Consider the following 13,425-nt stretch of genomic DNA (forward strand, 5'->3'; position numbering starts at 1 on the left):
GGTACCGGGGAATCGAACTCAGGTCCTTGAGCTTGCGAGGGAGGTAGCACCGCTAAATGCCCGGTCCTTAAAAGTGGAAGTTTCTTGAGTGAAACCTTTCTGCTGCAGGAAGGCTGCTGCTGACATACACGCATAGTCACACAGAGCAGCTGCTGCAGGCAAAAACCCTCAGCCTTCGAACACACCCACCTGGCCCTAACTTCCGCGGGGCGTGCTCAATAAGGTCGGTGTGCAGGCGCCCGCAGGAAGCCTAGCAAAGGGAGCTCTCCCTACCCTACGTCAGCACGCAACCCACGCAGGTCCCCTAGCTCGGCAATCGGCTAGCAGCACTCGACTGCGTTCGGCGCTCGCCCCTCGTCCCTTGCGCTTGCGTACTACAGCGCCAGCCCGTCGCCGCGGCCCGGATCGGGAAGTGTCAAGTGGGAGCTGGGTTCCCCGCCTTCGCCGCTATCACCGCTGAACCCGGACGCCTTACCCAGTCCCGGGCTCAGCCGCCATGACCAACGGTGAGAGCTGGTGCCCCCACTGAGGGTGGAAGTGAAGGAGGGGAAAAACGTGGCGGGCGGGGCGGGGACTGACGTGGCCACTCTCCCCGCCCCCTCCACATCACCTGCTTTTCTGGTTCCTCTCCAGTTCCTCCGCACCTTTCCTGCCCACACCTCAGTCTTCTGTCTCTAATCTTTGCTTTCTCTCTTTTCCTTACTAGAAGTTTGTCCAAACCCTTAGGGAGCCAGTGCCTGAAGTACCAGGCCTGTTTAGCCCCAGGGCAGAGAATCTTCCTCTCAAGACCCTACGTTCTCATACTTGGGGATAGCAGGCTCTTTGAGAGGACCACACCAAGAAATCACAGAAGATATCAGTCCCCCCACTTCGGAGTGTGTGTTGTGTGAATGTACACCTGCCTAAACGTTCTCCTATATTGAACATAAGTCATTTCAAAAGCCTTCTCTTGTTGGTATTAAACTTTTAGCGGGTTGATTTGATCTGGAGACCTTGGCTACTGTTGCAAGGGGTGGATTTAGATACTGCCTTTCCTAAATGGTGTAGCATTTGCCACCCTGTTTATCTGACCTAATTTTCTGGGCCTCTTCAAACACTTTATAGACAGGATTTCCAAATTCCAGGGGAGGGAAAGATGCACTGCTATTGTGGTCTTGAGAGTCATCCCTAGAGGAGAGAAAAGAAAGTCTTTTAGGCAGTATGATTTGCAGGACACAAGAAAGTTACCTTCCAAAGATACCTTGTTGATAAAGATTCACATTTCACCTACTTGTGAATTATGGCAGTGTCTGTAAAACATAAGGGATTAGAAAAAAAAAAGAGTATGGGATGAGATATCATTCTTTATAAAAACCTAATGTATGTATTAATATATTGGACCTAGTGGTGAGATAATTTCACTGACAGAAGAGAGGTATCTGGTCTAGAACTGATAGACACCGGTTATATAAAATATCCATTTGAGACTTGCTGGCCAGTCAGTGGTCTCAGGATACTACACACAATAAAAGAAAGGACATCACCCAGAGGGAGAAATAATTTGAACCAGGAAATAAGCACATTCTAAGCATGAGTGAGGCTCTGGGTTCAATGCCCAGTACCAGAAAAATAAATTTCTTTAAGAATTCATTCTGGACTGGCATGGTGTTACACACATGCGATCCATGCACTGGGGAGACTGAGGCAGGAAGATCACCACAAGTTCAGGGACAACTGTATTACATAGTGAGTTGAAGAGCCTGTACTATATAGTGAGACCCTGTCTCAAAACCTCCAAACCCATTCTGACAACATAGTGTCTTCTACCCTTGTGGACCAGTGCAAACAATTTGTTTGTTTTGTTTTTTGCAGTGAGGTGACTCATTGTGCTTAACAGGACAATAAATAGCTTGATTTACATATGTAAGAAGAAATAGAACCAAGAGTTTAAAGCTTTCTACTATGTCGAAGCATCATTTGTGGGATTTTTAACATTCAGGCTCCAAGGATTCTTACACTTTGCTCAACGTACTGCCAATACTGGTCATTTCTGGGAGGCTGATTCCACACAAACTGATGCACTCTTGGGATTTTAGTTTATGAAAGGGGATGATGGGAGGGGGCAGTAAAACTGTTGCAGCAGGGATGCCTGTAAGCAAGTTTTGGAAACAGTAGGGTAATATTGTTAGTTCCAGGACCTTGGCTCCCTCTCATCAAGTGCTGGCACTGCCAGTGAGGTTTCATATTGATTTTTTTGTTGTTGTTTTTTCTTTTGAGACAGGGTCTCACTGTGTAGTTGAGACTGACCTGGATAGAACTCACTGTGTAGCCCAGGTTGGTCTCAAACTCACAGCAATCCTCCTGTCTCAGCCTCCCAAGTGCTAGGATTAAAGGCGTATGCCACCATGCCCAGCTCATATTGATTTTTTTGAGAGCTTTAAAATTTTTAATTTTATGTATACAGAGTTAGCATGGTCTCTCTCATTGAATGGACATCCTGGTTAATCCATTGAAGGATGATCACTTAGACCAACTTGATGAAGCCAATATCTTTCACACACTGACAGAAACATTGGCAGCACGTGTTCAAGCCATGTTTCCTGATCAAACCTTGTCAGTTTAAGCACACTCAGCAAGAGCAAGAGCCCTGGCCGAATTTCCTCAGTGGCTGCAGTAGAGCTGCTGGTGACCCATGTTGCTTCCAGAGGTACAAGGAGGCAAAAGGCCTATCTTGATTTTATATCATACTCTGTCCTCAAGGACTGTCAGGTGGGATCACCTTTCTCAAGGTAGCTCAGCACCAAAGGTTTTCTTTTCTTTTTTATGTGACAGTGTACTCCTTGGATGGGATTCTGGTGTTCGGTTTGCTCTTTGTTTGCACGTGTGCCTACTTCAAGAAAGTACCTCGCCTCAAAACCTGGCTGTTGTCAGAGAAGAAGGGAGTTTGGGGTGTGTTTTACAAAGGTAAGGTTATGTCTGAACAGGGAGGGTAGATGGCCATTTCCAGACACTGTGGTGCTACAACTAGGGATGTAAAGGACTGGGATTATATTTTGTTCCCTTCTTAGAAAAAAGTCGCTGATATGACATATTGAAGTCAGTAAAATAATCATTTTCCGGAAATATTGAGGGAAGAGATAAATTTTAAATTTACTGTTATTTAAAAGATAATTGTTTATTTTAGTATCCAGGTAATTTTAGTATTCTCCTACAGTGACATTTCTTTTAAGTTTTTTTTTTGGTACCCAGGATCGAATTCAGGTCCTTGTGCTTGGGGAGGCAGGCGGTAGAACCACAGAGCTAAACCCCCAGCCCTTTTTTTGGTGTTTTTTTTGAGACAGGGTCTCACTATGTGGCTGAGAGTGACCTGGAACTCACTATGTAACCCAGGCTGGTCTCCAACTCATAGTGATCCTCCTGCCTCAGCCTCCTGAGTGCTGGGATCATAGGCATGTGCCAGCACGCCCAGCGCCTTTTAAATTTTGATTTAACTAACTCAAATGTATTTTTACTTTTTATTTGGAATACCATCATCTGGAATCCTACCTACCTAAATCTTTTTCAAAGTAGGGTAAAATACAAACAAATGCTGTATCTACCTAGGGCTTAACTAGCATTTAAGGAAATTCTTTGGTTTTTGAGAACCTTGATAGGTTTCTTAGTCTGTAATTTCAGAATATCACCTTGAATGTGAGGGCTCTTTTGAAGGGCAGGGTGTGATTTCTTCTCTTTTTCTTTTTGCTGCTAGCTGCTGTGATCGGAACCAGGCTGCATGCTGCTGTGGCAGTTTCCTGCGTTGTAATGGCCTTTTATGTCTTGTTTATAAAATGAATTCCAAAGTATCCAACTCATCAGCTCCCAAACAAGGGGACAAGGGTGAAGAACCTGTTGGAGGCCTGGACCCAGTGTAGGAGAGTTCAACTAAAATCATCAAAGTCCCCAGGATGAGCATCTGTCCCTGCCATTGTGGGGGAATTTCCTCATGGTCATGAACATTATTTATGCTCCAGTGGACTCCAGAAAGCCATCTTCCTTTGATCTATGTGTAAATCAGCCTTCAGCGGTGAGCATATAATGCCCAGATAAATTACATCCCTTGGTGAAAAGATCATATACCTCTTGCTTAAGAGCCTGTCACCTGGGCTGTGGTCAAAGCTCAGTGGTAAAGCATTTGCTTAACATGTGTAAGGCTTTGGGTTTGATCCCCAGGTCTGCAAGACAAACAACAGAAACCCTATCACCTATTTTGTTCTTCAGTCCCTCATCAGGATCTTTCCAAACTGGGGCACTAGGAAAGGACATAAACTATGTTAAGACCTCTTGGAAGGAGAAATAATTTTCAAGACTTCACTTTTTTCACTCTTTGATTGGATTTGGCAAATTGGTGAGGGAGGTTGGTGGGTGGGAAATAGAAGTTATGAAAAGCCAAGAAATTTGACTTTAGAAATTTATCTTTTTATACCCATCTGGGAACATAAGAAAGAGGCATGGCTCCTATTGCAAAAAGAGAACAGATGAAGCAGCTTCCTGTGTGCTGGTATCTGGAGGATTTTGCCAAGAGAATCTGAGCTTTCATAAAATTTGGGAATTAATCTTTGTATGATGAAACTAGAAAGCAATGACTTAGACAAGAAAACACTTTCTTTCTACCTTATCCCTGAAAGGAGACTTCATTTGATCAAATGGTAAATGAAAAATGAATCAACTCTTGCTATTTCCTAAAGCTTTTTTATATTTTCTAAATTAGTGCTAAATACTGTTCTTCAGTTTTAAATGCCACCACTAGGGGGAAAACTATTGAAATAATTGTTTAATATATTACAGGTAGGGTAGAAGAAAGAAATAAATTAGTATATCAATTCATATACTAGTAAAATCGTCTAGTATAAGAATTTATTGTGATGTTAGATGGGAGTTTTGTCATGCTATAAGAGTTACAAACTTATTTTTTTAAGTGTGGATTATGGCAATTTTCAGTTGATTGCTTGTTTTTCTTGACCATCTCTTAATTTTCTTCATATTTCGGTGCTCTTTCATTGTCTGGAAATTCTGTTCTCTGTAGGAACATGAGACATTCAGATGAGAGAAGTTGCTGGTATTTGTTGGTATATTTGGACAGTTGATAGCCTTTGTTAATAAAATCACTGTTTTATAAAATAAAGTTAAACAGAACTTTGCAGTTGAGATGGAAGGGCTTTACATGGACTGTACAGCTCCTGAGCAAATCATTTTAGATGACTCAACATTTGAGGGGAAGACTTCTCCACTCCCTCCTCCTGTCTTCATAGCAGCTAATGGAGTTGTGAAACCACATGTAAGAGTTGGTCTAAAATTAAATTATTATAATAAGCAAGTATAGACATACTTTGCAGTTGAATTGTCCGTGCAGCTGTAGTTGACTCTTGTGTGGCAATAAATTATCTTTTCTCTGCTTACTCCAAAAGAATAAAAGCTGCTAAGAAGCATAGGTTCTGAAATTTGCAGTTTAGTACTTTGAAAGGTTTTAAAAGTGTAGGTCATCAAATAAACACTACATGTCTAAATCATCTCAGATTTGGGAGTATTATCTCTTTAGGAATTGGTCAGCAGGGTAAATTTCAATGATTCATATATTTTCCATTGTCATTTCTGAGGACCTTTCTCATGAAAGAAAGGGAATCTAGTGAAACAGAAGAGTTGCACCTTGTGGGTGTGAGCTTGGAACCTGTTGGCCCAATGGAATGTCACTGAGGAAACAGGTTCAGCATGTTTTGCACTTGTTATTTTGTAGCTTTTATGACTTGTTTTCTAATAGAGCTAATGTCTCTAAATTTGGACCTTAGAGATGTTTCATATTTTCAACTAGTCTCATTCTACACTTCTAGTTCAAGCCAATTTCTACAGCCTCCTGTGTGGGTTATCCTGACCCAAATTATTGAGTTGTTATATTTTGAGATGTTGTCATACCACAATGTACCAAAAAGTGCACAAGTTAAAGGTGATTTACAACGAAAAGCAAATACCCGGCCTATTTAATTTCTTGACTTTATGTAAGCGGATAAGCAGGAACTTGTTTAGTTCATTCCTTTGGCTGAAGTGTCATATATTTTGGGCTAGAAATTATAAGAAACTGTTCCTCTGGGGAAGCTTATTGGGGTGGAGTTGTGAGGATCACAATATTTCCTCAGATTCAACTTGGCATTACCATAAACCCAGGTGGAGTGAAGTTGCTCCTTTTTATAGTAGAAGTTTTTTATTCACCACTGTCTGCACAAATCCTTGAAAATAAAATTTTTTCCCTATAACTTTTGTCCATTTTATTTGTCAAATAGTGAGTTTGGGGCTGGGGATTTAGCTCAGTGGTTCCACTACCTGCCTTGGCAATACAAGGACCCAAGTTCAATCCCCACTACCAAAAAAAACCCTAAAAAACAAAAAGCTGAATTTGTTGAACTTTATTACTCCCTTGGGTTCTGCCCATTCATAGCTTTTTAAAAATAATATTTATTTTATTCCAGTCTCCCCTCACGCCCCTTCCTCTCCCTATGTACAAAAGCTTTGTTTCTATTTTCCCCTTGTTTTCTTGTCCCTGTCTTCCTTTTTCCCTCCTTTCTTCCTTGTTCCCCTTCCTTTAAGCACTTTTTTCCCATTTCCCAAAATCCATTATACATTTCAGTCCTTATTTCCACCTTCAGTTTCTCACACCAGAGAAACAGTGCAGTATTTAAACACGTGTGTCTGATTTATTTCACTTAGAAGTATGGTCTCAAGCTCCATCCATTTAGCTATAAGTCTGGAGCTCATCCTTTTTTATGGCAGAGTAGTTCTCTGTTGTATTTTAAAAAACCACATCTTTATCCACTTGTGGGTTGACTCCCCATGCATATTTTTTTGTTGTTGTTGTTACAGGGGATCCACTTGCCAGGCAGTTGCGGCACCACTGAGCTAAATCCCTGACCCCCATGCGTAGCTTTTTTTGGTTTGTTTTTGTTTGTTTTGCTTTGTTTTTCTGAGACAGGGTCTCACTATGTAGTTGAGACTGACCTGAAACTCACAGCGATTCTCCTGCCTCAGCCTCCCAAGTGCTGGGATTACAGCTGTGCATCACCACGCCTGGCTTATTTTGTTTTTGGAGACAGGGTCTCACTATGTAGTTGAGACTGACCTGGAACTCACTACGTAGTCCAGGCTGGTCTCGATCTCACAGTGATCCTCTTGCCTCAGCCTCCCAGTGCTGGGATTACAGGAATACGCCACCATGCCCAGCTCAGCCCAGCCTTTTTGAAACTGAGCCAGAGTCTCCCTAAATTGCCTGGCTGTCTTTAAATTTGTGATCCTCCCGCTTTACCCTCCATTCCCAGTACCTGGGATTACAAGCATGGTTCACCACGCCCAACTCAGAAATCATTCTCGAAATTCTTTTTCTTTAATCCCCCCATACCTATTTCATTGAAAAAAGACAAAGAGTTGAAATAAAGCTCCACACTCATGAGAGAGGCACTAATTGTACTCACATAATCGCTATTTTTCACTTATGGAGTTTGAAAGTCAGATGTATTTTAGTAAACACGAATGTAAATGTTCAGCAGTATGAATATCACAGCATTCAAGTTCTAGACAGAGGGTGAGGCTAGGGGTATGCTTTCCTACCTTTACCCATTTCACGGATAGTCTGTGTAGTCTTTGGATATAAATACTCTATTCCTAGGGCTAGTGGTGTAGGCTCAGTGGTGTAGCACTTAACCTGGTACATATGAGGCCCCTGAGATTGCATTGTCTCATAATCAGAAATTCAGCCTCTCAAAAGCGTGTGCCACTACTCCCGGCTGGGCCACTTTAAAACTTAAGATGAATAAAGATAAGGATACGTAGATATGAATAGTCAAGTTTTATATCAGTTGATACAAAAGTCAAAACCACAGTTCAGTTTGCAATGTATCCTTTTCTCCCTGGGACCTCCGAGCCACGCGGTGGCAGCAAGGTGCACCTCGGACAAGGGGGTACGCTGGCTTTGCCACCTATGCTTGGTGGTTCCTCCCAGAATCCTCCGAGGTGGGGTGAAGGGTTTAAAAGAGGCTGCGGACTTCCGCTGCTTCTTGAGAGGGAGCGTGGCCTGGGGTTGTAGGTGTTCTTGTGCAGTGTGTTGTGGAAGGTGCGTGTGGGCCGAGTGTATGAATGGACGCATGAATGAACGCGTGAATGGGTGTGCAAGGTGAGCGAATGATTCCTCAGCGCCCCCTCCCCCCCCCCGTCTACACTTTGATCTTATTTGATCGGGTTGTGACCCCAGCCTCGCCGGGCCTCCCCGAAATGAAAAGTTCCCCTCCTGCGAAGCCCCCTCCTCGGGGCACTGTGCAGTGAGGCCCCACGGGCGGCGGCAGCGCCCTGGTTCCGAGGTCCCGGAGCTGGTCCTGCGGTCCGGCGCTCAGAAGTGATGAATTGATCAGATAGACGAGGCCGGGCCTGCCCCGGGCCGCTGATTACCAAGGCGATTCTGATCTGAGCCCGGCCCCAGGGCGCGGCCAACGGGCTTCTGGACTTGGGGGCGAGCACCTTAACTGTGGGCGTTGGTGCGCGCGGGGGGTTGAGCGTGAGCGAGCCGAGGCCCCACTGTCAGGGCTGGAGCTACAGGGTGACGTCTGTACTGCAGTTGTTCTTCCCAGCTCCCTCCCATTTTTTTAGGGTGGGCTTGTTACGATGATTATATGGTATTGATATTGGCTAAAGGCGGCAAGGAAAGGGGTGTGTTTGTGTGTATGTGTGTGTGTGTGTGTGTGTGTGTGTTACGTATGCATAGCTTACAAAAATGGAGACTAGAGCTCGCCCAAGATTTAGTGAGTTGAATGATCAGGGACATCTAGGGCGGGCTTGCTTTCCTTTTTTTTTTTTTTTTTTTTTTTTTTTTATTTACATTTTTTTAATTGCACAAAGATTGAACATATTTATAGGGTGCCATGTGATTTTTTTTCAGTGAATATATACAGTATTGTTTATATCAGGGTAAGCGCACCTCAGACTTTTTGGTGAAAACAATATCCTCTCTTAGCTTTTTTGAATTATACATTACGTAATAAATATTTACAGTCCCGCTACTACTGAGCAGCAGGACAGTATAACTGCTGTGCAATTTGGAAGCAATCCACCAGCCTTTCTCATGCTTCCCTCCCCAAGCCCCTGGTAATCTCAATTTCTATGACAGCAACTTTATATATATGAGTACAATCGTGTGTATTTTGTCTTTCCGTGCCTGAAGTATTTCACTTAACAAGATGTCTTCCTATACCAACCATGCTGTTACAAATGACAGGATCTCACCCTTCTGTATGCCTGAATAGTGTGCTGGCAGTGTAAACCCCTCCCCGCCCCTTTTGTGCTGGAAATAGAGCTACACTTTTTGTGCCCACTCAACTACAAATTGTGAAATAGAGTCTTGCCAAGTTTTCCATCATTCTGCCTCAGCTTACCAGAGTGCCCACTCCAGGCGTGTGCCTCCATACTCAGCTTAGGCCACATTTTATCCATTATTCATACATTAATAGACACTTAGTGTTGGCTACATTTCTTGGCTATTGTAAATAATGCAGCAATGAATATGAGATTGCACGTTCTCACATTTTGATTTCCTTTGGATATATACCTAGTAGTGGGGTTTCTAGGTCATATGGTACTTTTATTTTTGATTTTTTTGAGATGCCTCCATATTTTCTATAGTGGTCATACTAATTTCATTCTTTTAAAATTTTTTTTCTGATACCGGGGATCGAACTTGGGACCTTGTGTGAGGTAGGTAGCATCACCACTGAGATAAATCCCCAGGCCATAATTCCCACCAGTGGAGTGTAAGGATTCTCTTTACTTCATATCCTCACCAACATTTGTTGTCATTAGTCTTTTTTATAATAGCTATTCTGAAGAATGATGTAATACCTCATTTCTTTAATTTGCATTTCCCCACTGATTAGTGATGGTGAACATCCTTTCATATACTTTATGGCCGTTTTCTTTTTCTTTTTTGGTACCAGAAATCGAACTTGAGACCTTGCTTCTTGTGAAGCAGGCAGCAGCACCACTGAGCTAGCCATTTTCTTTTGGGAAATGTCTATTTCCCATTTTTTAATCAGTTTTTATTTTATTGCTATTGAGTTGCTTGAGGTTTTTTTTTTTTTTTTTTTACCATGAAAACAGCAATGCTGTTTTCTCTTGCTGAGGCAACAAACTATCACAATGCAACTTAAAACACTCAAGTTTATTATCAGTTTCTGCCAGCTTGAAAGGAGGCACCGCACAGTTTAGCTGGTTTATGCTTAGAGTCCCATAACACTAAAGTCAAGATGTTGTCAGGACACTTCCTTTCTGGAGGCTCTGGTGGTGAATGTGCTTCTAAGATCATACAGGTTATTGGCAAATTTCAGTTGCATATAATTGTAGGATGGAGGTCCCTGTTTCTTTGGGGTCCATCACAGCTTCTAGGTTATCCCAGCCCTTGGCAGATGGCTCCCCTCGTCCAGCTTACTCAGTGATAGCAGAGTAAGTAGGTCAATAGTTCCCATGCTTCAAATGTCTCTTCCCTTCCATCTCCTGACACATCTGACTGGCTTTTCTACTTTCATGTAATTACACTGGACCCTCCAGAAGAGGTTCCCTATTTTAATGTAATCCAATTAGTAATCTCTTTTTGTGTGTGTGGTACTGGGGACTGAACTCGGGACCTTGCTTGCGAGGCAGGCAGTGGCACCACTGAGCTAAATCCCCAGCCCTTGAGTTCTTTATTCTGGGTATTAAACCCTTTTTAACACATAGTTTGCAAATATTTTCTCCCATTCTGTAGCTTGTCTCTTCACTGTATTATTTACTGTGCAGAAGTTTGTTTTAATGCTATTCATTTGTTTTTGGTTTTGTTTCCTATACTTTTCAGGCTTATTAAAAAAAAAAAAAAAAAAGCTTGCCCATCTGTTCTTTTTTTTTGTTTTTTTTGAGACAGGGTCTCACTATATAGTTGAGACTGACCTGGAACTCACTACGTAGCCCAGGCTAGTCTCGAACTTACAGTGATCCTCCTGCCTCAGCCTCCTGAGTGCTGGGATTACAGGCATGTGTCACCATGCCCGGCTTGCCCATCTGTTCTTGAAGCACAGGGCCTTCACACTGATCTACATCCCCAGCCTGCTTACCTGCTCTTTTGCTCCTTCCTTCTCTCTCTCCCTCCCCTTGATTTCAGAAACACTACTGATTTTTGTGTGTTGCTTATTTGTTGAACCTGTTTATTCAAATAGGTTTCTGGTAGGGTCTTTGAGGTTTTCAACTTGTAGGACCATTCTCCTCAGACAGTGATTTTTTTTTTTTTTTACCTTGTCCTTTCCAGTTTGGGTGCCCTTTATTTCTTTTGCATGCCTTCTCTAGCTGGGACTTCCAGTACTATATTGACTAAAAGTGAAAGTGAGTGTCCTTGTCTTATTCCAGATCTTAAAGGGAGAGCTTCAGCTTTTCCCTGCTCACTGTGATGCCCATTGAGGCTTATTGTATATGGTCTTTATCATGTCAAAGGATGTTCCTTTCACATGTTATTTATTCAGAGCTTTTAGCATGAAGGAACGCTGAATTTTATCAAATATTTTTTCTGCATCTATTGAGATGGTCATATGTTTTTTATCCTCCTTTAGGAGTTGGGCATGGTGGAGCAGGCCTATAATCCCAACACTCTGGATGGCTGAAGTGTGGGATTGTGAGTTTGAGTTCAGCCCAGGAAGTTTCACAAGATCCTGTTTAAAAAGAGAGGGAGCCTGGCATGGTAGCTCACGCCTGTAATCCCAGCACTCGGGAGGCTGAGGCAGGAGGATTGCATTGAGTTCGAGACTAGCCTGGGCTATGTAGTGAGTTCCAGGTCAGTCTCAACTACATAGTGAGACCCTGTCTCAAAAAAAGAAAAGAAAAGAAAAAGGGGGGGTGTTGGGGGGGGTGAAACTCAGCAAAGGCCTTGGGTTTAATCCCCAGTACTGGAAAAAACAAGCAGACTTAAATGGCAGGTTTATTTCTATTCATGGTTTCAGAGGTTTCAGTTCATGGTCAGCTGGCTCCATTGCTTTTAGACATAGGGAGGCCGAACATAGTGGTGGAACAAAGCTGGATACTTGTGGATGTGGGGAGCAGAGACTCACTGAGACAGACACACACAGGAACAGAGACAGCCAAAGAGGACGGGGCTGGGAACAAAGTACACCTTTCGAAGCCATGCCTGTGCCCCAGTGACTTGCTCTATCTCATTGGGCCCCACTTGTTACTAAGCTGGTTGAGCTAAGAATTCATCATCCAGTCACCTTCAGAAGCACATCAGCGCTCAAGCCTTCAACACAATGAGCCTTTGGGGGACATTTGGGATCTTTTTTTTTCTTCTTTTTTTTTTTTGGTACTGGGGATCGAACTTGGGCCCTTGCAGTTGTCAGGCAGGCAGTGAAACCACTGAGCCAAATCCGCAGCCCTACATTTTGGATCTTAATGTATATCATATTTCTTTCTTTTTTTTTGGTGTATGTTAAATCATTTTTGCATCCCCAGAATTAATCCCAGTAGATCATGGTGCATAATCTCTTTAATGTGCTGTTGGATTCAGTTTGCTAGTACCTATTTGGTTCAAGGTTTCTGGTTTTTTGTTTTAGGTAATTCCCCATATTGAACCCAGGACCTTTTCCAAGCTACACTAAAATCTTAGCCCCTTTTAAAATTTTTAAAAATTTTGAGATACTGTTTTGCTAAATTCCCCACACCAGGCTTGAATTTATGATCCTGCCTCAGCCTTCTGGAGTGCTGGGATCATAGGAATGAGCCACTGTGCACAGCATGTTTTGCTTTTTTTGAGACAGGCTCTCACTATGCAGTCCACTTTGAACTCAAAGCAATCCTCATCTCTCAGCACTTGGCAAGTGCTGAAATTACAGGTGTAACTGGCACCATGCCCTGCATGTTGAGAATTTTTGTATCTAAATTCATTGAAGATGTTGGCCTGTAGTTGTCTCCTTTGTCTGGTTTTGGTATCAGGGCAGTGCTGGCTTGGTAAAATGACTTTAGAAGAGTTTCCTCCTCTTCAGGTTTTTGGAATAATTTAACATTCTCTCTCTCTGTTTTTTTTTCAGTTGTTATCCTCCTGCCTCAGCCTCCCAAGTGCTGGGACTACAGGTGTGAACCATCACACCTGGCAGTATTTTTCTTTAAATGCTTGGTAGGAATCATATTTTTAAAACTTCAACATATGCATCATAGCAATAAGTTGTTTTTATTTTGGTGCTAGGGATTGAACCAAGGGCCCCATGCATGCTATGCAAGCACTCTACCATAAGCTGTACCCTCATCAGGATTTTGTTTTTTTATTACTAGGGAATGAACATGAGTCCTTCAGAGTGAGCTGTATCTCCAGCAATTTTTGTTTAATTGCTATATGTCCAGGCTGGGCTTAAACTTTCATCCTCCTCGGCC

General features: G+C 42.7%; 1 protein-coding gene, 1 non-coding gene and 1 pseudogene across 2 annotated transcripts; 2 read left to right on the plus strand and 1 right to left on the minus strand.

The window, feature by feature from the left end:
- Positions 1-333: 333 nt before the first annotated feature.
- Positions 334-6,251, plus strand: Tmem167b (transmembrane protein 167B). Its single transcript, XM_010605954.1, has 3 exons — positions 334-506; positions 2,812-2,943; positions 3,728-6,251. The coding sequence occupies exons 1-3, from the start codon at positions 497-499 to the stop codon at positions 3,808-3,810; spliced, it is 225 nt and encodes a 74-aa protein (XP_010604256.1). The 5' UTR covers positions 334-496; the 3' UTR covers positions 3,811-6,251.
- LOC104849490 lies at positions 2,426-2,673 on the minus strand (annotated as a pseudogene).
- Positions 6,252-8,050: 1,799 nt separating the features above from the next.
- Positions 8,051-8,461, plus strand: LOC117284070. The gene has a single exon (XR_004515157.1).
- Positions 8,462-13,425: the final 4,964 nt, after the last annotated feature.

This window comes from Fukomys damarensis, unplaced genomic scaffold (genome assembly GCF_012274545.1).
Source record: "Fukomys damarensis isolate Sample0158 unplaced genomic scaffold, DMR_v1.0_HiC HiC_scaffold_33, whole genome shotgun sequence".
Classification (NCBI taxonomy): Eukaryota; Metazoa; Chordata; class Mammalia; order Rodentia; family Bathyergidae; genus Fukomys; species Fukomys damarensis.